At 41.3% G+C, this 25,968-nt stretch overlaps 1 protein-coding gene across 3 annotated transcripts in view; it reads left to right on the plus strand.

The window, feature by feature from the left end:
- BICD2 (BICD cargo adaptor 2) overlaps positions 1-25,968 on the plus strand; it is a 50,462-nt gene that overhangs the window by 12,725 nt on the left and 11,769 nt on the right. For all 3 annotated transcript variants that reach the window (XM_015640826.3, XM_015640828.3, XM_015640827.3), the window contains exons 2-5: positions 16,768-16,980; positions 19,858-20,010; positions 22,836-23,288; positions 24,250-25,269. In XM_015640826.3, the coding sequence (XP_015496312.1) occupies positions 16,768-16,980; positions 19,858-20,010; positions 22,836-23,288; positions 24,250-25,269 (1,839 nt within the window). The remainder of the gene's footprint in view (positions 1-16,767; positions 16,981-19,857; positions 20,011-22,835; positions 23,289-24,249; positions 25,270-25,968) is intronic.

Below are 25,968 nucleotides of genomic sequence, written 5' to 3' on the forward strand. Positions count from 1 at the left end.
TCATCCTGCTGCCAGTGTTACCCTATGCCATCTCTTATCTTTGCCTTGGACACATATTCTTTGTCACTTTCTCATAAGATTTGCTTTCTCCCTTGACACTGGTATTTCTTATGGCTCTTCATCTAATCAGTCTTTTTTTGACAGTTTTCTTCTCCAGCTCCCAGCCTTCTTGCTGCAGAGTTCCTTCTCCCCTCACTGGTTCCCAGGAAGCTGAGATGGCTCTGTCAGATGGGCAGTGGCTTCATCTTTCAGGCCTGAGGCTGTCAGCAATGCCAGGCACTGCTAGGCATGGGTAAGAAGTAGAGAGAAAAGGGGTTAAACTTTGTTTTAAGGCCTTGTCTATGCATAGAATTTATTACTTTTCATTGAACTATTAAAACTAAAGCTGGGTTGAGTTAAACTGCAGTAGGCTTTGGGATGTCCTCTGCCATCTATCCTTGGATTAATCCAGTGCAGATATAAACTGGATATTGCAGCTGCAGCAAAATCTGTTTGAACAAGAACTACATTTTTCTGGGTGCCAATCTGGAAGAGCACTTAGCTTTGCTCCAAATTAGAAGACATTTGTAACAGGCTCCAGAGTGGCAATGGAATACTGGGAACCCTCGGCAGGGATCTGGCAACCTTCCACCTGAGGCACATTATGCATTTGCTTTAGCAGAGTTCTCAGTGCTGGAAAATACAGCATGACACCTCTCTTGCCCTGTCACCAGAGAATGGCAGAGCTGAGGTCAGTGGGGAGCTTCCTTTGCTGGCAGGGCCAGGCTGATACCAGCAGGCAGGAAGTGGGCATATCCCCAGGACTGGATCTTTGCCCAAACCAGCTGGGTCCTGCCGGGCAGAGCTCTGGGTGGTACTGGCAGCTGAGCCCTTCTGAAGGCTTTGGCTCCTCAGTGCAGTGTGGCAGCCCCACATGCCCTACCCAATCTGAAAATGCCAGTGAATGAGGGGTTTGTGTCTGCAGCTGCGTGCCCTCCACGTTCCACCGCATCTGGCTGGTGGCCTTGAGCAGCTGGCTGGGGACAGCATGGGCTGGCTCTCTGCTGCTGGCCTGGGACCTGTCACTGACCGCTTGGAAGCTTTGCAGGATCAAGGCTTTTCATTGTTGCCACTGTCTGCCAACTCCTATTGCAATTAAAGGGTAATCTTTTCTAAATGGTGCTAAATTAAGGCTTAATCCCTCCCTCATGCCACATAAGAGGATGAATCCCTGGTTTTCTGAAAACAGCTTATTGTTTGGGCCACTATCCAGCCGACCCGTACAACAATGGTCCTGGACGGTTTGTCTGTGGAGAGGACTCAGGCTTCTTGATTGGTCTGCCTGTAGATCCAACTCCCAAGTCCCCTACGAGGTGTATGGAGAAATAGAGGAGTTATTTACCACTTCTTTATATGGCTCATACCATATGAAACTTGGGAGAAGGTTTCCTGTTGCTAAAGCCCTTACCCTGGATACTGTGGTGATGGGAGATGACTTGGCCTGTGACTGTGTGTGCTGGGTCCATGCTGTTGGCTCTCCACTCACTAGCCACCAGCCATGTGCTGTGCAAGGGTTGCATTGGAGCAAACAGTCCTGGCACTACAGGTTGGTTTGTTTTAATCAAGGCAGCTGTGTGCACAGAACTGTAGTTGAAATTATTGTTGTTACATAAGGCTACTGCCAGAACATAAACCAACGAGGCCGCTGGCTGGAGGATGGTGACAGACATGAATCTGTGACAGACATTCCCCATCTAACAAATCTAACTTTTCCCCACTCTTGGAATTGCTGATCTGGATTATTAAACAACAAATTTCACCTTTGGGGATTGGAGGAGACTACCTTTTGAGCCCTTGTTAAGACTGGGCTTTTATGCCTCTCATTAAGAGAACAACTGTGTCTGTAGAGCAAGATGCAGTCAAAATGTTCATTTGCCATAAATATGTGGATTTGTTTAAAGAAAATGCAGTCAAATAGGATGGAGGGAGGAGAAGTAATGGAGGACACAAGTTTGTGGGCAGCTCATCAGTGAAACATATCCAGAAGTTTGCTTTGATACCATGTTTTTACACAAGTTCCTGGAGGGGAAAAAAGTAATCTGGAGAATTTCAGTGGGATAATTCTAGCAATAGGATCTGAAATATACTATTATATAAAGTCCTGTTAAAATCCTTATTATGTAAGATTTTTTTTTTCTATCCTGTTCACTTATGATTCTATATAGCAGTGTCTGTAGCATTACTGCAAAGATCAGACCTGGTGTGGGCCTTCTTGATCTGTCTGCAGCCCTGGGAGTAGATGGCTCCTGAAAGGTCTGGTCCTCACCCAAGTGCAAGAGTGAGTGGTTCTGGCTGGATGCTGGCAGAGGGGTTCACACATATCACTTCCCCTGGTTTGTGACCTTGGGCAACTGAACCTTCACAGAGATGTTTAAATTATTAGAGAGAACAAAACCTGCATTGTGTTCCTACTGAACATGAGGTCAGAATTTAAGTCCAGATGTGTTTATTTGTTTTAAGATGCATTTTCAGTTAGCAACTACATGAAGGGCCGCTGGCTGGAGGATGGTGACAGACATGAATCTGTGACAGACATTCCCCATCTAACAAAAGAAAAACATAGGCAAAACAGAAGAGCTGACCAAACAGCTGTTGTGGTGTTTGAATTAATGTGGCCTTTGAATTAATCCTTGGAACAGTTAGAATGATGGTGCCTTACATGTCCAAAATCCCAAATGAAGTTTACTGTATGCATTTTTTTTAAAGATATACACTGAAAATAAATCAGTGTCACTATCTGGCAGTAAGAACACTGCTCAGGAATGTAAATATTCCTCCTGCTTCCTGCTGCTCAGCTCTGCTTGGCTGCAGTGTCTTGCTCTGCTGAAGTCGGGGGTGTGATGAGCACAAAATAAAATTAGATCCATTATTTGGAAGGAAAATGCTTATTTTTTATTTTTGAGTAATACTTTATTATCTCTTCATTAGTACTCCTTATAAAAAGAGAGTCTGAACTTAGCTCTCACCTCTGTGTATGCAGTTCTGTCTTGTGGTGTTGCAATTTGGGATCTGCTATCCGTGGTCAGGATTTTGTTTTTCTCATGGTGGCTGTATTTATTGCCTACCACACAAACCACACAGCTCTGCACACCTTTACACAGAGAGTGTGAAATCATACAGGACTTGCATCAGTAGCACTTCATGCCTGGGTTTGCAGTTGGAAGCAAATAACCATGGAGATTCTTGTCTTCTGAAATGATGAAGAGCATGTAATTGTTTTTAAATCTGTCTGGAGGGGGGAGAAATTCAGTTCCCTATTTGTACCTACAAAGTCTCAATATTATTAGTTGGAAATTAATTATTTAATGAAATACAAGATTTTTTATGGTTTGACTTAGCTGTGTAAAGCTATTTTAGGAGCTCTGTGATCTACTTTCAAAATCTCCAAAATTCACAGACTTGGTTTGCTTCCTTTTAATTCTGAATGTCTAAGGTCTTAGGATGAAATAACAATGTAGTTATTCAAGTTTCTTGTCTTTGACAGTCTTGAACAGATTTCCTTTCTAATTTCAGACTTCCTTTCTAGTTTCTCTCTATGTGTGAATCCATCATGCTGTTTCAATTCTTCCTTGTTTTTCACTGGGTCCTCTGAAGCACTGTTGTCATTTCAGGTTTCAGACCTTGGCCTTGGATTCCCAAGACAGAGCTTTTGCAAGACATCCTTTGGAACTTATGATCCATATTTTTGTTAATTTCTAACTGTAGTTAGAACTCTTTGTGAATTGTTACGTTTGGGCCACAGTTTTGGAGACATGCACACGACTGAACACACTAAAGCTTATTTAAAGTTTATTGATAAAAACTCCCTTTTATAGGGGGTTCAAAACTCCTGTGTTTGAACACCTGATTGGTTGAGGTCTCAACACTGCTCAGCTCACTGGCTGGTGAGATTTCTGTGTTCAAGATTGAATGGGGTTGGCTGGGGTCCCCTGGTTAAGTTCAAATCCAGCCTATCATTGTTTTACCCAGGGATTGGTTTATTTCTGCTCTTTATCATACTAGGCTGGTTGAGTTTAGGGGTCTGTTATGCCCAGTTTTTTTATTATTTATAAAAATACAGTTTTATCTGTATTTTATCACAGATAAAATGTGATTTCTGTGATACCAGACATCACAGCATGTAATTAACATTTGCTGGGCAATTTTCTGAAGAATTTGTTAATTCCATCTTTTCTGTGTTGACTCCTGTGAGTTTTAAAGTATCTTTTAATTTTGAAGAATTTTCAAAGTTTTTTTAAATTTTTAAAGCATCTCTGACAAGGTGCTTTACAGTTCAGCCAATAATTTAAAAATCTGCACAGTCTTCTAAGTAACAAAAAAGAAAGCACCCTTTGCCACATCCAATAAAAATCAGGCTTTTGTACTGTTGTTATTGAGTCATTTGTTTTAACTAATTCTGCTCTCTTTTTTGTACCCAGCAATTGTGTTTGATTAATTTGAAATCTGAGGACAGCTTTTGCTTGACCCTTTGCTGTTGCTTGCTTGCTGCTGCATTTCTGGCAAGGACAGAACATTGTGGACTTTGTTTGGGTGTTTTCTGAGGCCCCATTTTGATTTTGGTGGGGATTTTTTCAATTTTTATTTTTTGACTTCAAAAAACTTTCAAAAAATTTTTTTCAAAAAACTGTGAAAGTTTTCTGAAGTCAGGAGCAGACTGTATTCACAAGCTATCTTTGAGTTTCTCAGGTTGCATCCATTGTAGAGAATTCCCAAGTTTATCTTGGTTTCAGACAAGTTTTATCTTGGGTCTTGCTGAGGTAAGGTCTCCTGTTGCAATTAGCAGCTTTGTTTTGCAAGCAGTGAGACTCATTGACTTCCTGTGGTACCGTCAGGCCTGAACTTTGGAGACTGTGGGTTTGCTCTTAAGGTGGGAAACAAAACTGAACTTGAATCATGAAAAGAATTTGAATGTTTGGAGAGAAGAGGCACTTACTTTGTAGCTAATAGTGTCATAGTGATGTAGGACCTCTCAGATGGCCACAGAGCAGTGACACATCCCAGGATAACCTGCAGTCTCTTTAGGTGTGCTGGATGCTGCTAGAACCAGCTTGAACAAAGCTGCAGGATCCATAACATCTTCAGCACATATATGATGGTGTGCATGACTCTCTATTGTGCTGTTTGCTTTAGCCAAAACTCTTGCCTTTGCCAGCAAGGACAGTGCCTGTTGTTATTCTGTTTTGACAGGTATTCTGCTTCAAAATGAGCAGTGGCTGCTGTAATTCTGACAGGGCCCTGTGAAAACAGCTGCCACTGTGCCTCTGCTGTCATGTGCTGGGGGGATTTCTCTTTTCCTGTGCGCTGCTGCTGGGACCCCTGCAGGGCTGGGCCCTAAGGGAAGCCTCTGCTTCCTGTTTGCCAGGGTTTAAGTCATGCACCGGGGCTTCACTTCCTCCTGTGTTTTGTAGCTCTCTCTTTGCTAATCCTCCCCTTTACTCCAGAAAGTGTCTCATGGAGTTGAGCAGATGGAAATGTGCTCGTCCTCCCTTTTTGAAGCGATGGTAAAACCCTGTCCTTGAATTGTTTCCGACACTGACAGCACTGGCAGACAGACATCTGAGGGGACTGGGCAGTGCCTCCCCAGCCACACACACTGGCTATGGATTGAGCTGAGTGCTCCAGATGAACTGGGGCACACAGTGACTTGGCCATGTGGCTGTTGCAGCTGGCAGTTGCTCTCTACAGGATGTTTGTAGAAATTGCATTTTGAGAAGGCTGGGTTTTGTCCCTCTCCCTTCTTGCTTTTTAACCCAAACCTTAAAATAGAGGCTCAAATATATCTAATGTTGATTTTTTTAAGCAATACATAACTGTGATGGGCAATGGTAATGTAGTTCCATGTATGTAGTTCAGTGTGAAGCCTGGATGTAGGCTGCAAGCAGAACATGTCAGAGGGAATCGAGATTTCTCTGGAGTTTGTTGTAAATACCATGCTAGTAGGACACAAAAGATTATGCAGTTGTATTTGGGTTAAACTCTCTTTGCTTAGGTTCTAGGGGGGAAATAAATTTGTTATTCAGATGCTATGAGTTCTTAATGAAAGGCAATTAGGTAACAAGAAAATATCTGCTTTTGCCGTGCAGAACTAGCTACCATCAAATGGTACATATGATGAAATGCCTTGTGCAGCTGTGCATATGTGTGTGCCTCTGTGTGTGACAATGACTGAAGACCACTAAAACCAGAAATCCTGAGCAGTAGTTTTGGTTTTTATAAAGCTCTTTGAGTACAGGTACAGGAACAATAGAGCTCACAGGAGCACAGGTAACTTTTCCATATGCAGGAAGTGATTCCACACTTAGCATTAGTCTCCTTTAATACTTTGGTGATTAAAAATCTGCTTAGACATTTTAAATAATTAGTCTGAGATTTTTAAAATTTATTTTAGTTTTCCCCAAAGTGCCTCATGTCCTGGTTCATTCTGGTACAACTAGTAGTAGGTACCAACAACTATGTGCTGAGCTGTTTATGCAGCCATAATTCTGACCCTTGTAGAGCAGGGTTTGTTCCTGGAAGCCTCTATTATTGTCACACCAGGGGAAGTCACTATGCTGTAACAAGCAACAGTGTAATAAGCTGTATATTACATATGTTTTGCCGGATGCAGCCTACTTCCTTGTGTTATTTCTAGGGTGGGTGTGCCTATGCAGCAGGCAAGCATTGTTATTAGGAGGAGTCCTCATGCAGTGTGATGCTAATGATGTGAACTATTGTATTGAAAACAAAAACAAAAACATTTACTTGAGTATCACTGGAGGATTTCATGCTTACTGTTACCATAAAGATAAAATGTCCTTGGCTGGGGAGCAAAGCCAGTGAAGAGAATGGAAAGTGTTTTCTGTCACCACTTTGTGTGTATGTGTGTGTGTGTGTTTGGTCCTTTGGTTACCAATAATTAAAGAGTGGAAGCTGTCTTCTCATCTCAATCTTGCTCCCAGTTAAAACAATTATCTTCTGGGTTCTCTAATTTCAAGTGTGGGGTTGGAGGAGAGGAGGTGAGAGAGAGGTTAAACTTAATTTTTTGGGACTGGCTGCTGAGCCAGGGAGCAGTTTCTTTGGTGCCAGCTGAAACTCTTGCTTGACCTTGGAGAAGCCTGCACTTAAACATCAGCTGTGTAAATGGATTGTGCTCATATGTAATAAGTAATCTTTCTTGTGTGGGAACAAGGGTGTTATAGCTTGTGCTTTATTTTTATGTTCCTTTCCTAGAACAGTAATTAATAATATTGCAGCAACTTTTCTAAATTCTGAAGTTAATCATGTTGAGGCTCAGCAGGCTTTTACAGCTATCGGATGGGCAGCCTGATACTCCAAATTTCTACAATGTCACTTTGTTTCCCTACTGTGCATTACTTTATAGGCACCTAAGGGTAAGTGAGCTCTGCTGCAGGGTTGTGCTGCAGTGACACTGGAATGTATAATCCTTCTCCAGCTCACACCACAACATTTTATGGAAGGCAACCTAGAATTATTTTTTGTGTTGATTTGGCTTTCTCCAAAGAAGGTGTAAACCATTATTTTAACAAAATGAAAACCAGATCAAGGACTGGACTCTTCCCTGGAGTATGCACAAATCTGCACCATTGCATGACTTTTTGGAAGATACTTGTCAGTATGGAGTGGGCTGACATGCTGGGAAGTGATGTAATGTTTTGAAAAGCCTCACAACTTCCCTGAAGGTACCAGATCTCCTGCAAGCTGTTTGTGACTCTATGCCTGCTGCTTAGTTAAGCTTTGCGTTTGGCCTCTGGGGATATTTAAGCCTGGGAGAAGGAGCCTACTCCCAAACTCATGGAAATGTGAGAGCTTTTGTGGTGGTGAGGAACAAATGAGGAGCTGAGATCTGTGTAGCTCTACTGGCACCCAGGTGGTGGCTGGCCACAGGCTGAGTGTGGGCTTGGGCTGTGGATGAAGGAGGTGGTGATGCTGGGCTGGACATCCAAGGCTGCCAAGAGGAATTTGGTCACACCTGCTACTTGCAAGGCCACACACATTCCCAGTGCATATGCCTGACAGACTGCAGGCAAACCCTTGTGTTCAAATAGAAAAATAAAGTTTTTGTTCTTGCAAGCTGTGTGTGGGGCAGTTAAACTATTTCCATTTTGGTCTAATGTGAAGGACAGAATACCTACACTGGCTTTGTTAATCTGATTTTAGTAAGTGTCTCCTCCTAACTTTAAATACATCCACTTACATGTTTAGAGGACTGAGATCTCATTTGATTTTTCTTTCATGCTGTTGAAGGATCTCTTAGTGGTAATGTTTTAACACCATGCAGCCTCCAGGCCCCACACAGCCACAGGACAGGTTAAGGTGGAACCAAAACTGGCCAAATAGAAACTTTCTAACACAGTTTTGAGTATTAGAGTGCAGGCATTCTTTATTGCAGCTGTGGTCACTTGGAGGATCTCTCCTCTAATCAAGTTCCCTGGTAAACAGAGATTTTATCCTACACACAGATTACATACTCATTAGATATCCCTGCTTGCCTGATGTATATGTGTTACTTTATTTTACATAATTGGAAGTCCTTATGTGTTCTTTGGAGTCTTCTTTGGTGGTCTTCAATTTCTGGTGTCCTTTTTAGGTGGCTGTTTTTCAACCCCTGCTTTTGAGGAAGTGCAGTATCATTGTTTTGCATGGCTTCTCCTTATCTATTTCTCCAAGGTTACATTGTTCCCTTTATTTGATAAGAGTAAAAAAAGTATTGTTCTAGTCTACTATCTTTACCAAAGGTGAAGATGAGAAGGAAGGCAATGATGTCAGCAGAGGTACTTCATGATGTATTTGCTCAGTTTCCAGTGATTACTGAACAGCAAGGGGTATAATTTGATTAGTAACACTAGATGAAAGTTTTCTCTTCTATGAATTATTACAGTAAAGGCTGTGTGAGACCTTAATTGGCCTCATTAATCTTAGGCCTTAGTTAATTTTAATGTACTTACAGATAACCCTACATTTTCCTTTATGAAATGTGTAATTTCATAAATTACACATTACTACAAACAGTAAGATCTTGTTGAGCTTTAAGTAAAGAGCTAATATTTTAAGAAGTAATGGGCTGCTTCCAAGTTTCTAGTGTCCACTGCACCCTTTGAAGGTTCATAACATATCTTCTCAAGACTAATTATGGGCTTTAGTGAAATTATTCTTTGAAATCAGCTGCTAGAGATCTAGTGTGGTACTTACAGATCACTGCTCCTGGTTTTCAGTTTCTTAAAGTTATTTCATTATAGATCATACCTACATCAAGTTTCTGCACAGTCATTTTTAATGCATGTCCTGCCATGTGCTTATCTCGAGTGCCTGCAGAGGTGCAACAGTCTTACCAGAACATTACTGTACAGAGCCCACTTGCAGTCACTTCTTGTTTTGTATGCAGTGACCTGCTTAAATCTCTGGTCTCCTCTGCTGTCTAACTCCTAAACAGCACTGATGGTCAGCAGCATTAACTCCTCCTACACATTTCCTTCTTTCTTTCCTTTGAGGCTTGGTGTGGAGCTCTGTCAATGTTGCTGGCAGCAGTTCATTAATCTGTTATGATGCACAGCAGAGAAAGATGCCTCAGGATAGCTTGTTTTTCCTTAACCCATCAGTTAAAGTTATCCCTATAGGAGTACTTTTCTCTGTTGACTTGTGTGTCATTCCACCTCACCTTTCTCCCCTCACACGTACCTTTTCTTTATTTATAAGGAGGCAGAAATCCATGTTTGCCAAAACTTCCATTCCTCTCTGGTTTAAACTCAGTAGAATGCAATTGGTCCTTTTTAATTCTCCTTCCCTCTTACAGTTATAGGAATTTTCCTTACAAAAAAACCCCCATGAAAACCAAAACCCCAGGCTTTGGCTGAGTGCCCATTGCAGTGCTGAGAACAGCTGGACTTGCTGGTGGGCTGTGCTGGGGGCTGCTGGCTGTGTGGCTTTCCTGGGAAGGTGACTGATGATGAAGGCAGCAGCAGGTTCTGGGGTGGCCCTGGGGACACCATCCTGCCCACTGTTTCCAGAGCAGGACACTGGGGATGAGGAAATGCTCCACATTGTCAGGGAATGTACTTTCAATGTCAGTAATCACATGTGTTGGTAAGTGACAGAGACCACATTTTGGGAGGATATATATTTAGCTAATATATAGCATGAGCTTTGAAACAAAAGCAGCATTCACATCTTCAATAGCAGCGATGCCCACAGTCTTTCAATGGCACTGATGAATGACAGTGGTGAATGAAATACCCTGTGACTAATGTCCTTGGCTTTTAACTCCAAGCTTTCCAGGACCTCTTCTTGGAAGTCAGAGTGGACTGACAGTCAGAGTCCTGGCAGGCTGGCTTTGCTCTTTTATATCAAAGGGAGAGAGCATGTACCTTCATCACAGTTTGGTGCCTGCAGTTGTAGGAGGGGAGGATCAGGGCTGATCTCTGTTAATCAGTAGAAAGCCTGAAAAAAAGACTTGAATCTCTCTTGAGTAGTGGTAGAGAGCACCTGAAGGAAAATGTCTTGTTTGATGTTTAGTCTCATGACTGTTATCCTTATTTTTTAAAAAAGGACATCTTGATTAATGGCAACTTTTCTTATTGGGAGCTTGGGTTCTGTTTAATTTGTATGGGTAAGACATTCTTTCACTGCAAAAGTAGCTAATGAGAGCCTTCTAAAAGGGGCAGTTTCTGCAAATCCTTCTTGATCTTCAGCAAAAAAGAAACAAGCACATTTACCAGAGTGCTCTCAAACCTCAGCACAAAGGTGAATAGGCACCTCTATGTGTGTTTCCTCTGGTGATGGGCATACGTGGTACTGCTCTTCTTGTGCATGCATGCACACAGGCATCACTCTGCTTTTCAAACCTGATTGAGAAAGGCAAGGGACTCTTTTCAGACAAGCTCTCCTTTATTGCCTTTTCCCTGTATTTATGTCAGCTTTTCTTGTTAATGAGTTTGAAGCTATTTCCTCTTCTTCCTAACGTGCTTCTTGGAGGAACATGTGCATGTTCTGTTCTGCTTGTGGTGGTGCAGCAGCTGTGTTAATGTGACTCTGATAGCAAGAGGGGCTGAAGCATCTCTTAAACATCACTGTGTGAGTGAAGGAAGGGGTTAATGCTTCATGCTGCTTCATCTGTTGAGGATGGTTAGCATCATACAGCAGTGTTTCACTGCAGAGAAAAGGCCAGTGTGACATTTTCTAAAGACTGCCCCTCCTGCTTGACATTTCAGCATCATGTGTGGCTGAATGCACAGCCTAGAAAATGGGAAGGAATGAGGACATGCACAGGTGAAGGAGGCTTCATTTGAGAAGAAATGAGCATGGGGATTGATGATGTCCAGAAGCTGATATCAGCTCATTTATAAGCAATTCTGCTTATTTTCTACCCCCTCCCTACTTTAAATGGAGAACACAAGTTCAGGTTTAGATGAAAAATGAATTTTTAAGCAATTTACTTTATGAAGCTTCTTCAGTGAAATATTTGTGTTGTTTTCTGTTTGTTTGGGTGTGTTCCTGCATGGCACAGGGACCTCCCTGTCATTTTGACTGAGCATGAGGGGGATGTCACTTCCTCTGTTCATCTCTCATCTCAGGGCAGGTGGGCTGTGACTTTCCTTGTCAGTATATCTGCTTAAATATAGATAGATTTTTTTTATTTTTTTTTTCCCTAGTTGTTGTGGTTCTATGTTTAAGAAGACAGGTACAGAGTGAAGGCAGTGCCCTAGAGACAGTACAGGGCATCCTCCAAAGCCTCTGACAGTCCCTGTGCAGCACCTGGATTCTGATCAGCTCTTGACAGGCCTTTAGGGACATCAGCTCTTTTCAGAGGTTAATAAAGGGTTTGGAATCCTACTGGGTTTGTTCAAAAAAAGCCCTTTCCAGCATTTCTTTGGGGGGTTTTATTTGGTAGTGACATCCCAGAATTTTGTGTTACTCTTGCTTTTAGTTCAGGATTCCAGAAAATAAGGAAGCATAACCAGCATACTTTGGATGACTTTTGGGCTAAGTAGAGATCTGGAGTCACAGATTATAGAGGCAAATAAGGCAGAACTGCTCTGATTTTCCTGAAGGCCTGAGAGTCTTGCTTTTGAGCATGACTGAGATCAGTCTGTGCTTCTCCCATATCACAGCAGCTGTTCTGAGAGAAGCATTTGGAATTCTCCAAGAAGTGTGTTTCAGAGATTCTTCACATTTCATGTGTTCCATGAACAGCTGCACTGTGATAAAGAACTGCTTTCAAAAGATCATGTTTAAAACTTTAATAATGTTTTTAAGAATTTGATTATCTGAGCAGTACACTAAACTTCAGAGAATTGGGAAAACTTTCTTCTCAAAATTTGGAGTTTTATACTAAAGCATCCTTCAGTGTACTGTTTCATGGAAAAAAACTATCTGCATCTGCATCATTGAGATCTTGTTCCTCCTGCAATATAAACAGATGAATCTGTTGTCATCAAACCTAGGGGAAGTTTCACCTTTTATGAAGTCTGTCTTTTGGAAATCAGTACTTTAAACTCAGTCTAAATGTAGTTTGATTCAGGACTTCATTTGAAGTGAGCTGGGTTTGCCCATTTGATATAACACTGCAGTTTTTGGATGAGTCTGCCCCATCCATTTGCTGTCCAGATTCTTTTTTCCATTATCAATTGTTGTGGAGAGCTTTGAATTCTTGAGATTTAAGACACCATCATTTGAAATTTGTAGTAATCTCCTTAATTCAGCAATAATATTTTCTGGGCTATTTAAGAGTATGATAGCATGTATTTTCTATGTGCCTTGAGTCTGCTGATGTAAGTAATTCTGCAAACGTGAAAGTTGATTTAATAGCATTTAATAGCATTTTTGGTACTAATTTTTGTGAACCTTCATCAGCAAATTGTGGTAAATTTTCCTGTGTGTTTCAGGGATGTTATAATTGGCCTTTGGACAATGCTGTTTAGTGTATTTGAAAGAAGAGAGGAGAAGGATCTCGTGGACTGGCATGGCTGGTAGGGGTGGCAGCTTGATCAAAGGAAACCTGTCAGGGTTTCTGTTGATCTGCAGCTTTGCCAGCAGGTTATGAGCACGAACCAAAACCTGGCATCCAAATGATTTGGTGCACTTCTCTAATCTCGCTGCCCTTGCACCACATAACTTCGAGTCCCCAGCTGGCATGTGTTTCATGTTTGCCTGGGTCAGAGCTAAATGGCTATACAAAATTTGGGGTTTTTACAGAATTTGAAGTTGTGTGTTGGGGGTAGGGGTTCATTTATGTTGGTTTCAGATGGTGTTAAACCCAAGGAGCGCTTTTGCTGTGTGTCCTGTGCAGCTTTCTGAAGAGATAGTTGTAAGTTGTACCTTTGTCCAGAAAAGTACTTTCCAATGCACTGACAAGCACAGCTGAGCAAATAGCAAGACAGCATTTTGGTTCATTAACTCTTTGATTTTGCTGTTGCCCTGATCTGGGGAATCTGGAAGATAATTGATAATCCCTTAACATTAGTGTCTCATAATTCCTAGAGGCAGCTGTTGGGCAGAGTGTGATGTTTTGCAGCCCTCACATCAGAAACTTTTATTTTGTGAAGAGATACTCCAAAGTCTATCATTCCAATATAACTGTGAACAGTTTTCTTCCCTAGTAGAAGGAATGAGGTTTTGGAAGAGGAGGAAGAGCAGAATAACTTTGACTTCTGCTTCTGTATTTTAAATAATGTTAAAGCAAAAGTAAAGGGGGGGGGGGAAGATGCTGGACTTGAGGATGTATGAAGGTTTAGGGGTTTCATGCATGCAGTAAAAAATCAGTTTTCCTTTTACTAGCTTGATTTAAGACAGGTCTGGGCTTGTAGCTATGGCAGGTAATTACATTGCCCTGTAATTTTGCTCAATTTTGTTAGAAGTTACATTTCTTGTTCTACACAGGAATTATGAAAATGTCTTGTAACAGTGATGTCTGAGGTTGTTTCTAAGTACATACAAGAGAGATAACAAAGCTTGGTTGGAATAGAAGTGCATTTCAAGTGCTGTCTTATAAATGCACACAGCTTGAATTGTTCCAGGCTGCCTGTCCTGGTGACCATGGCTCTGAAGGAGGTTTCTTGTGTTCTGTGTGTGTGTCAGAGTCTGTTTACTCACAGTTCTGTACTCCAGACAGTCAAGCTAACGGCAGGGTTCCTGCTGACACTTCAGAAGCATGCTGGCTGAGAGCAAATAACAGCCTTACTGTGTAGAAATAACTGGAGTGCACAGGGAACAGCAGCATCCTTTGGTAGGAGTGACCATGAGCTTGTTTCTGCAGTTAGTGCATGTGAGCTGTTCCTGTTTGGTTGGGTCAGCTGCTCCAGGTGGGACAAACCATAATAAAAGGCAGTTTCTGAAAAGGGAGTCTGTTGTAGTAAATGGAAAAACTTCTCACACATAGAAGTAGTGATAACACACTGAACTTCAGCTTGCCATCAGCAGAGAATAGAGAGTTGTGATTGATGTCTCAAAACATAGTGAGTGGTTGACAGCTGACCATGGAGTTAACAACACACCTTCAAGCCTCTGAACAAAAATATGCATTCTTTTATGGAAATGTGGGAAACTTGTAAACTGATGAAAAACTGTTACTTGTAAAAGTAAGATTTTATATATAGAATTCATTTTTTTACTGAGCCCAAAAAATGCATAAACCTCTGAAAAATAAAGAGGTGTTTTACATGGGTTACTCAGTGTTAGTAGCTCTTCCAAATTTACATTAGGCATTCTCCTTTGAGGCTTAAGGCAGTCCCCAGCTTGAGGAGATTATGTGGTTTCTTGCACCTTTCTCTGAAGCATCTGGCAGTAGCATCTGTAGAAGACAGGATATTGGATTAAAAAAAAAGTCTCACCCTCTATGGTAGTTTCTGTATTTAAATACTCCCTATCAATTGTGACTTGGGAAAAATGATGACATTTTCTTTCCAGATATTAAAGAAACCCAAGGCCTAGCATCTGCCTTGGAACTTTCATGAGCAAATTAGTCATTATGCTTAAGAATCTCTCCCGTAGTGGAATTACTGAGCTCCTTGATGGAATCATGCCTGGACTCTGAGGTCTGGCTGATCAGCTGTGGCTTTAAGTGTCCTGAACTTCCATTTGCTGTTTTGGCATGCTGCAAAGCAAATGGTGTTATTTCACAGGGCAAAGAGATGCCCATTGTCCCTTTCTCTGTGCCACAGATTTGTCATACATGCTGTGTATAAAAGGTGGATCTTAATTTATTATGGGGAAAAAATAGTGTATTTGAGGAGCTAGAGTGCTTTTTGCTATCCCTTTAACATTTATGGAGATCTTGGGTATTAGGCTTTTAAGCTGCTTTGTTGAAATTCATTTGACAAGGACTTGCACAGATGGTGCTTTTTGTCTGAAATATGGTGCTTTTTAATTTCCCTTAGGTTATCTTGATGAATCTGGCTAGAATTTCTGCAATGGATGTTTGTTTCCTGTATCTATGAATTGCTTATCAGAAATAAAATTTAGTCTGATAGGAGAAATATCTGTTTGCCTTTAATTATAGGCAGAGCTAGCTGTTTCAGCCCTGGTATAGTCAGTAGTTTCTGTGCTATTAATGTGCTTGCTGTAATATACAGAAGTAATAGAACACTGAAATCTGTTTATCTTCAAAGCAGATTTTTTTTCTTCTCTGACAGTATTTTTCTGAAGAGCTGGGAAAAGATGATCAATTGAAGATGCATAAGATAAGGAGTTTGATGAGATGTTTCTCTGTCCTTTACATGGCCTGATATTAATGTTGACTAGGAAAATTTGCCATGTTTTGGTATCTCAAAAAGATACCGTGGCACCTGGAAACTCCAGATATGCCTTGGGTTGGATTGTGGTGCAACAATTTAGCAGATCACATTTTTAATCTGGTTGAACGTGGCTGATCAGCCTGGCAGTGTGTTACAAATAAAACTGCTGCAAGTGGCCGGCTCTGCTGTCCAGTGATGTGGCAGTGCCAGCCTCAGGCTGCTCCATCCTGCAGTAGCTGGGGTGTCTGTGTGTGCCAGGAGCACGTGTGGAGAGCACCACCACAGGGACCATCACCTGGAAGGGTGTCAAACAGAATGAAGACTCCAAAATAAGGAGGCCAAATAATGCCAGTGTCAGGACTAGGCAGAGGCAGGCTGTGCTGAGTGGGTTGGATTTCTGACCTGCCTTTGCTGGCACACTGCTGGGGATTGCTGTGTCGGGCTGGCTGGGGGATTGTCCACTGACCTACTTCAGCCAGCGTGACCCCACTGGCTTAGCCTGGATCTGGAGCAGCCCTGCCGACACCGCCGAGCCCAGGGAGGGGAGCTGTAATCTCCCAGCCAGGAGCAGCTGCTGGGAGCTGCCAGCCTGGGAAAGGGAGCAGGCTGCTAATGCCAATGTGTTCTCAGTGATTCTGGTTTTGCAGAATATGTGTGTGCAGCAGTACCTACATCTTGCAGTCTGAAAGCCAATCCTGTTTTAACAGCAGACTCGGGTCACTACATTGTTGTTCCCTCCTACAAGGTTTATATGAGGTTCCACTTCAGCGTTCTGCATCACAAGGCACTGTTTGGGTGCTGCAGTTTACTTTCAAGAGCACAGTGTTTGCCACTTATTAGCATTTGTAAATCTGACCCCAGAATTGCAGGGTGTAGGAAAAGGTTACGTTTCTTTGCCTTGAAGAAATATATGAGGGTAAATGTTTTCAACTATTTAAAATTGAAGTTACTTATGCAGAGTTTTAGCTTTACTGATAAAAGATGTGTTTTCTGACTCTTCTAGGCTTTTGGACAGGCCCATACCAACCACAAGAAGGTAGCAGCAGATGGAGAGAGCAGAGAGGAAACCTTGATTCAAGAATCAGCTACCAAAGAAGAATACTACATGAAGAAGGTTATGGAGTTGCAGACAGAATTGAAGCAGATAAGAAATGTCCTTGCCAACACACAGTCTGAAAACGAACGCCTTAATTCTGTTGCCCAGGAACTGAAGGAGGTGAGTGAAGATGCAGGGGGTGCACTGCAGTTTGGATTTGTTACATTTTCTGGTGCTATGTAACCAAAAAGGGAAAGATTCTTGAGCTGAAAGGTGATTTGACAGACAAGTAGCTGCATGTTTGGCCATGCTGGTCCTGTGGGTACTGAGCATCAGTTTCCTCGGTTCCACATTTGCTGCCTTAGAAAGCAGAGGAACCTTTTTAGGCCAAGCACAGAGACATGCACTTTTTCTGCTTCATTCCCAGTGCATATTTTCTTGCTGCAAATATTTGTGGCATAATTTCCCTTTTTATCCCTTTTTCCTCCTTAATTTCTGAAGGTGTGGAATTATAACAGAACACTGCAATGCACAAAGAGAAGGATAGTAAAGTTTATAGTTGTGTGTTTTCTCTGATGAAGTGATGGCTTTTGCATTTAGGTAGGTTGCTGAACATAATAACTTTGACCTTTTATTGTTTTACTACTGAAGCCACATATTTTTAAGGGGAAATAATTGCTGAGACATTACTTAAAGAGTTTAATTACTTATAAAATCTGTAGCTCAGCAGAAGTCTTTGTGGCATTGGTGCAGAAATTGTTTTGAGAGCTCAAACCATTGCTTAAATTCAGACTGGTAAAACTACAGAGACTGTAAGCCACAGGTGGATGGATAAAACAGTCAGCAGTTATTATTCCTGAGCTTTCTTGCACCTTCCTTTGAAACACCTGTCTAGTCCTAAGCTAATCAACTGGCCTCCCCTGCCAGGAGGGGAGGCTGTCCAAGAGCCCACACCACATCTGAAGCTCAGCTTATTCCATGGCACCTCAGCTGCAAGTGTCTCATGTAATTTCTTTAGGACATAGTAACAAATATGTGGATAATATTTGGTGGCAAAATCGATGAGAAGATGTGAGTTACTTCTCTGGAGATGTGGGGATTCACTTGTGCCTCTTGTTGGGGTATGACAGAGAAGATTTGTGGTACAAATGGTCACAAGTGATCAAACAGGCCAGTCAACTTCTTTAACTTTGTGGAACAGAGCTGGAATCAAGTCTTGTCCTTAAACAGGGATGTAGTTCCTAGAAACACAGACACAGCTCTTGTCTGTATTTCTCAGCCTTTAAGACTAGCTTAGTGGAAAAGCTGCCCACCCAAGAGGTAGCACGTTGTCTGTGAGGGATTCTGGTCACTTCTCAAAGTGCACTGAGCAGCAGATTTCCAGTCTGCTTCCAGTGTCACTGAAACTAGAGATGATAATTCTTCCAGATACACATTCCAGTCATCTTTTAAGGAGACATAAAAGTGTGAGTGTTAACCCTCAGCTTTCCTTTGGCCCTGGGTTTGTGCAAAGATAGAGAGACAAGACTTAGGTATGGAATATGGGCTATAGCAATTTAAATATCTTGGAGGTCTATTCTAACCTAGTCATTCTGGTCTGTTGAATTCTGTTCAACTTATAATTTTCATTGGTGTACTGTAGTGTCTGATTTCAGCAATTTTGATTTCTTGGTGTGCTGTGAAGTTGTGCTCTCTTTGAGGCCAAGAAAAAAGCAGACAATTTTATATAGTCTAATCTTTACCTTACGTGTGAGGGAATTGTAATTTAAATTTGTTAGTCTTAACAGTTGGAGGTGATTCAGTATTTGTGTTTAGAGCATTCAAGCCTTGGCACGTGCTCCAGCTGCAGACATTTCCCTTGTCTCAGTGTGCTGTGTGTACCTGTTGGTGCCCATGTGGTTACTCAGTGGACCCCTGCTGCACAGCCTCGAGGGCTGAGACTGTATTTAGTTCTCACTGGCATGTTTGTGTCTGGCTGGGAGTGGAGAGCTCGGAGGGAATCTGAGTTTGTAGGCCTGGAGCTGAAATTTGCTTGGCTGGGCTGCAGGACAGGTGAGATCAGGCAGCAGATTCTGTGTGCCAGCTGAAGTGACAGGCTGCCTCTGTTAGCAGCTAGCAGAGGTTTTGAATTAGAACTGTGGAAACCCACCCTACTGCATCATGGGCACGGCTATAAAAATCTGTATTCCCTGTTTGCCTATATCTGAAGCTAATTCTGTGAATGTTTTAGAACATACTTTCCACTTGGTATGAATTAAGTGTTTAAAGATAAGGCTTGAAGAAAAATAATATTGGAAAAGCTAAGTACAGTGGGCCATTCCTATAGTTGTATGTATTCCAGCTCAGTTTATTAACTTTCTGTATATTCATGAAAGATCCCAAGATCATACTACACCAATATATTGGTTTTTACTTCTTATCTATTTCAAAACAATGGTAACTTTTTCTTTGAAGTCTTTTGTTAAGTCCTGCATAAGTCTTGGGCCTGAGGGAAGGGAGTATTTTATGTCAATCAGTTTCTATTCTTTTCTACCTGAGATCTTAGATTTCATGAGTTTTAACTCTGTGTCTCTCTCCAAAAGGATTAATTGTATCATGTTTTCAGCTTATTGCTCTGGTCAAAAGAAAATGTCTGTTGAAAAGCAGCAGCAAATACATGTCCAAATAAGAACATCTGGAGTCATCTGAGTCTGTCTTTCTCTTGTGAAAAGGCCCTTCTTGTTAAAGTGGAAACAGATTTGGGCATTGACTTCTGGTGTGGAAAACTTTTGCTGGTTGCTACAGCCAGTGAAACAACACAGGTGTGAATGCTGCTTTCCCTGCTTGTTTCTTGACATTTTTCAGAATCAGTGGTGAGAATTTGTAAGAAAAGCAAGAATGCAAAATCTAATTGTTGTGTAAATTTTCTGTAATTTCAGGGGGTGAGGGGAAGAGTTTCTGTTTCAATATAATTCAATTAATTACTGCACATAAAAAATATATGAAAGATACAAAATTTTGGAATTTAATTGTAGCTGAACCAGTTGCCATCATTTGGGGGTTTGTTTGTCTTTCCAGGTTAATCAGAATGTGGAGATTCAAAGGACTCGCCTGCGAGATGATATTAAGGAGTATAAATTCCGAGAAGCACGTTTGTTGCAGGACTATACTGAACTTGAAGAGGAAAACATCTGTCTCCAGAAACAAGTGTCTGTCCTGAAACAAAGTCAGGCAAGTTTTTCAACCAGTGAGCATTGCTTTGGTAGCACCAGTTAATTCCTGTGTTACAGTATGGTTCTGTCTCATTTGAACATCCAACTACTCATTTTCTACCTCTGTACTACTTTTGAGGCTATAAGCTCTATATTTTAGCACAAAGACTTGTCCTTTCTGACTCTATTTATACATAGCCATAATACTTCATTGATTCTACTTTGACTTCCAAGTCCTTCCATTGCCTTCTTTTTCTCTGATGGAAGAAAAGTCTCTATCACCCTGCTTTGTTACTTGGTTTAGTCATTTTGCTACAGTAGTTTTTCAGTGTTTCTTTACAGTGCCCTCCATCCATCTTCCATCCTTCCCCTTCTACAGTATCTGGAAATGGGGGTGTTTCTTAAATATATGTTTTAATTGCTACTTAATCCTTACCTTCTTTCTCCATTTCTGTGCTCCTCTTCTCTTCTAGCTACGTTTATTAAACTTGGAATGCTGTTATAGTTGCTCTCCACTTTCACATCTGTGTGACAGCTTGTCTGAAAGGTCACATTCAATTGTGCAGTTCCAGCTATTTCCAGAGTTTTAGAAAACTGCATTCTTGGAACTTCTTAAGAACTTCTCTGAGTTATCATTTGTGGAGCTAATTAGATTAGATGTGGTCTTTGGAATGCTTCACTTACCTTCATCTATCAGTGTGGGATTTATTATTTCTATCCTATTTCTATCCTAGTCTTAGTCTTGGTCTTATTCTTCAGGTAGCTGTCAGTCCCATTGCATAAATAAATCTCAGTTGGGAAAGTGAAGGACACAGGCAACAAAGAAGCAAGGGCTGGAGTCCCTCTGCTCTGGAAACAGGTTGGGAGAGCTGGGGGTGTTCAGCCTGAAGAAGAGAAGGCTCCAGGGAGACCTTCCAGTACCTAAAGGGGCTCCAAGAGAGCTGGAAAGAGACCTTGGACAAGGGGGAATGGCTTCCCACTGCCAGAGGGCAGGGATAGATTAAGTAGAAATTTTTGGCTGTGAGGGTGGTAAGGCCCTGGCACAGGTTTCCCAGAGCAGCTGCAGCTGCTCCCTCCCTGGAAATGTTCAAGGCCAGGTCAGACAGGGCTTGGAGCACCCTGATCTAGGGGAAGGTGTTCCTTACTATGGCAGGGGGAGGAATGAGATGAACTTTAAGGTCCCTCCCTACCCAAACTATTCTCTGATTCTACAATTCCATTTTAATATTCCTAAAATCAAAGTTCTTTAGAAGGCACAACATTAATACATCTGTTGTAGTCAGCACACAGTAAAATCTCTTCAGCATTTGCTGCCAAGCTCCTTCAGTGTCTGAATGAAAGCTGCCCTCCCAAGCTAGATATGTGGGATATCAAATGTATTTTATTTATGTCCAAGTGAAACTCTCTGGTAGTCTTTATTACTTTGGGCCTCACTACCCCAAAGAGGGTTCCAGGTTGGACCTGTTCTGCACCTGCATATACTGGGTCTAATTATGCAGTTTTTGGGTGCTCCTGTAGGAGGGACAAAAGGGGCTATTTTGCTCTAGATGCAGGCTGGAAGAGAGAGGGAACTGGTAAAATCAAACCTATGCAGTTGGTTACTTTTGGGTTTTACCTTTTTTTTCTTATTCATCATATTCAGAACAGCAGGTGAAAGTTCCCAGCTCCATGTTCACATTCTAGAATAACTATACTGGAGAGTGCTGCCATTCTGGCCCAAGTCAAATTTAACCCTAGATGCAATTCTCAATACTTGCTGGTTGTTATTGACTGCTGTATTTTTATTGTGGAAACTTTGAAAATAGACTACAATCTGAAATATTTTATCTCAGTGGAAGTATACAGAGCAAAGAGCTTGTTCTTTTCATGACAGTGGATTATCTAATTTTCTACCTTGTCCTAATCCTATTTTATGAACTTTAAATTATTCTAGTTTTTAATTATTCTAGTTACTGATGTAATTAGAAGCAGCTGTCAAGTTTTCCCAGGCAACACTGAATTGTCATGCTTGGCTCCTGGTTTGTAAGTTGTGTGTGGTCCAGCACTCCCAAGTTGCTGTATGTTGATATCAAAGATGCATTTACCAATTTGCAAACAATAAATAATGTCATATATCATATGGTATGAGTTCCTTTCTTTCAGGGTAAGGAAAAATATTCTTTGTTTCTTCCCTGCTTCCCACAAGTGATTAAAAATTTTACATTAATTGTTTGTGTACATAATTTCAGTGCAAGAGAAGTTTAAAAAAGTGCAGTATTAGAGGTAATAGATAACATGCCATCAAGGTCATCAATGTGAGTCTGAAGTGTAGAGTCTGAATTGTAGCCTTTTCAAGATGTGCTGAAATGATGAGAGAAATGTTAAAGCATTTTATTTTGAATGTATAAAAGCAGAGCTTGATCACAGTTTTAACCCAGTGGTGTATTTGAATGGCAGTGAAGCAGAGTGTCAAAGTGTACCTTTGTCATGCCAGGTTTTGGAAATATGAAGCTTAACTTTGTGGGAAGGCTGTCCAGGGAATTTGTTAATCAAACAAATGCTAGGAAAGACTGTTTTGGGATGCTTCTGTATCAGACACACTGTATCTCCCACTTGTCCTGATTGAGCTGGAACACATGACCTCATTTGACAGTTTGCTTAATGAATTTATTCTGTGGTCTCTAAATTACATAAGCATGTTTACAGTCATAATGCTAAAACTAGACTCCTGAAAACAAAAAAAAAAAGTATTCTATTACTATATTAATATTTAAGTGACATCAAACATTGAAAAGCAAAATGACTTGGTGCCTTGCAAGCAGACATTTTCATTAGAGGTTTCTCCCCCCATTTGTATATCTCCAGGTGGAGTTTGAAGGCTTGAAACATGAAATCAAAAGGCTGGAAGAGGAAACTGAGTTTCTGAATAGCCAGCTGGAAGATGCCATCCGGCTGAAGGAGATCTCGGAGCGCCAGCTTGAGGAGGCCTTGGAGACACTGAAGACAGAGCGGGAGCAGAAGAACAACCTTCGGAAGGAGCTGTCTCACTACATGAACATCAACGATTCCATGTACAACAGCCACTTAAACATCTCTCTGGATGGGCTGAAGTTCAGTGATGAAGCCACAGAGCCCAATAATGATGAAATCATGAATGGATTTGAACAAAACTGCCTCAGCAAACTCAGCAATGGCAAGAACAGTACTTCAACACCCAAGAAAAATGAAAGTTTCCCTCCAGCCCCAAGTCTGGTTTCGGATCTTCTGAGCGAGTTAAACATTTCTGAAATCCAGAAGCTGAAACAGCAGCTTGTGCAGGTAAATGGGTTTCCTAAAGAGCTGTGCACTTCCAAGTTTGGGATGTACTTTCAGTCTTTTCGGCATCTCATGTAGCACTGTTTATTCTGTATTTTAAATATTTCATTTGATTTAGAATTTGAGGATGTTAAATGTTTGTCAGTGAAAAACCACAGTTTTTTTCTTTTCCTTTATTTTTTTTTTTAATGCAGTGGAAGTGACAGTCATGTCCTTTCCTTGGTGGAAATGCATCTCCTGTGCAATACTTGCTGTGTGTACTTCACTGTGTCACTAGCAAGAACAATAGTGGTTTGTTTCAAAATTGAAAGTTGCTCTAATCACCTTCATCAAAAGGTGTTTTGTACTTATATTTTCTGTAATTAGTTCAAAGAGCACGAAGTCTTAATCACCACCAAGCATTTCTGTGCTATATTTGTGCAATTAGGAGATTGGAAAGTTTAGAGCAAGGTACACATTTCTGTTTCCTACTAATATTTTGTCAAGTGTGTTTTAAATTATCTTCTCTAAGAAAAAGCCCTTTTGCAAACCGCTGTCAGAATTTTTTTAAAATTAGAAATTTAAGAGGAAAAACTTGAAAAGGTTTTGGTATTTCTGAGTTTTTCATGAAGTTCCAAGCTTTCACCATAGAGTAGCTGCGTGTTTTCTAGAATTTACTTGATATTATAGAAGATAGCAATAAACTTTAGCCTGTCGTTAGCTGAAAGGAAGTTTTCACAAAGAGACCATCAGCTAGGGAGATAAATGTGTAAAAATGTGCATTTTGAAGAGGAGATAAAGAATTTGCAATGAACACTGTACTTGAGATAATTTTAGAATACATTGTAGAGACTTTCCCATAATGTGCAAGTGATTGGATTTCTGTAACCATATGGACCACTGGGTAAGTTGCTGTCTCTTAGAGTTAAAACCATTTAAGTGATACAGTTCCCTTAACCTGGATGTCTGTGTTCCTGCATTTCAGATGGAAAGAGAAAAGGTTAACTTGTTAACAACACTGCAGGAATCTCAGAAACAGCTGGAAAATACACGGGGGGCCCTCTCAGAGCAGCATGAGAAAATTGGCAGGCTCACTGAAAATCTGAATGCCATGAAGAAACTCCAGGCCAGTAAGGAGCGCCAGTCTGCCCTTGACAACGAGAAGGACCGAGATAGCCATGAAGATGGAGACTATTATGAGGTTGACATCAATGGGCCAGAGATCCTGGAGTGCAAGTACAAAGTGGCTGTGGCAGAGATTACTGACCTGAAAGAAGAACTCAAAAATTTGAAGGCAAAATACAAAGAATGTGAGTCTAAGTATGAGGAAGAGAAGAGTAGATATGAGACTGAGAGCCAAGCTCTCACTGAAAAGATCACCTCACTGGAAAAGTCCAGTAGGCATGATAGAGAGCAGATGGGCAGGCTGGAGAAGGAGCTGAAGAAAGTCAGTGATGTTGCTGGAGAAACACAGGGCAGCCTCAGCGTGGCCCAAGATGAGCTAGTCACATTCAGTGAAGAACTGGCCAATTTATACCACCATGTGTGCATGTGCAACAATGAAACTCCAAACAGGGTGATGCTGGACTACTACAAGGAAGGTAAAGGTGGGCGCAGTAGTCCAGAGGCCAAGGGAAGAAGGTCTCCCATTCTTCTCTCAAAAGGGCTGTTAACTATTGAGCTGGGAAAGACAGAGAATGGAAGTGGTGACAGCAGCCCATCCCCAGTGTCATCTCTGCCATCTCCTGTGTCAGATCCTCGGAGGGAGCCAATGAACATTTACAACTTGATTGCTATAATTCGGGATCAGATCAAACACCTGCAGGCTGCTGTGGACAGAACAACCGAGCTGTCCAGGCAACGCGTTGCTACTCAAGAACTTGGGCCAGTGGTAGACAAAGACAAGGAAGCTCTCATGGAAGAAATCCTGAAGCTGAAGTCCTTGCTGAGTACCAAGAGGGAACAGATAGCAACTCTGAGAACTGTGTTGAAGGCAAACAAGCAGGTAACCATGTCTTAGAGGTTTGAAGGTTACCATGTCAGGGAATTAGGTCATAAGCACAAGAGGATTTATCTCTGAGGTCATTCTGCCATTCCCTCAGCTCTGTGGGGCTTTTGTTGCTGGTATTTGGCTAGTCTGAGGCTGAAGCTGACTGTTCCATTACAGACACCCAGCTATCCCACTTAAAGATGAGCACTGGGGCTGTAATTGACTTCAGCTTCTCATGTGCTCCGGAGATTTTATTAAGGTTCAGGTAGCATCAATCTACTGTCTATCTGAATTAGATGAGGTTATATTTAATGTAGCACACCTAAAATAAAGAGGTTTTCTACTTGAAAGAATTCTAGTAGCTACCCTTGAAAGAGATTTAAGTATTGTTCTCTCTCAAACTCAGAAATAAAAGAGAGCTTTCCAAGATCAGAATGTGATACAAGAATGTGACAAAATAACAGAGGTGAAAGATAAAATTAGTCTTTTGGGACTGGACATTGAAAAACATCAGCAGTGCAGTAGGTGAAAATAACTTCCATTGAAGCACCACATGACATACTTTGTCTTCTTCTCTACATTTAATTTGAAATTGTCTTAAAAAAAAAAAAAGTATAGTGTTGCTTAAGAATGAAATAAGCACAGTAAGTTTTCACATTTTAATAAAGGTGTCCCAAATGTAAGCTAGGTAAAATTCTCTAAGGGTTAGAGAAC

The sequence above is a fragment of the Parus major genome, chromosome 12 (assembly GCF_001522545.3).
Source record: "Parus major isolate Abel chromosome 12, Parus_major1.1, whole genome shotgun sequence".
Classification (NCBI taxonomy): Eukaryota; Metazoa; Chordata; class Aves; order Passeriformes; family Paridae; genus Parus; species Parus major.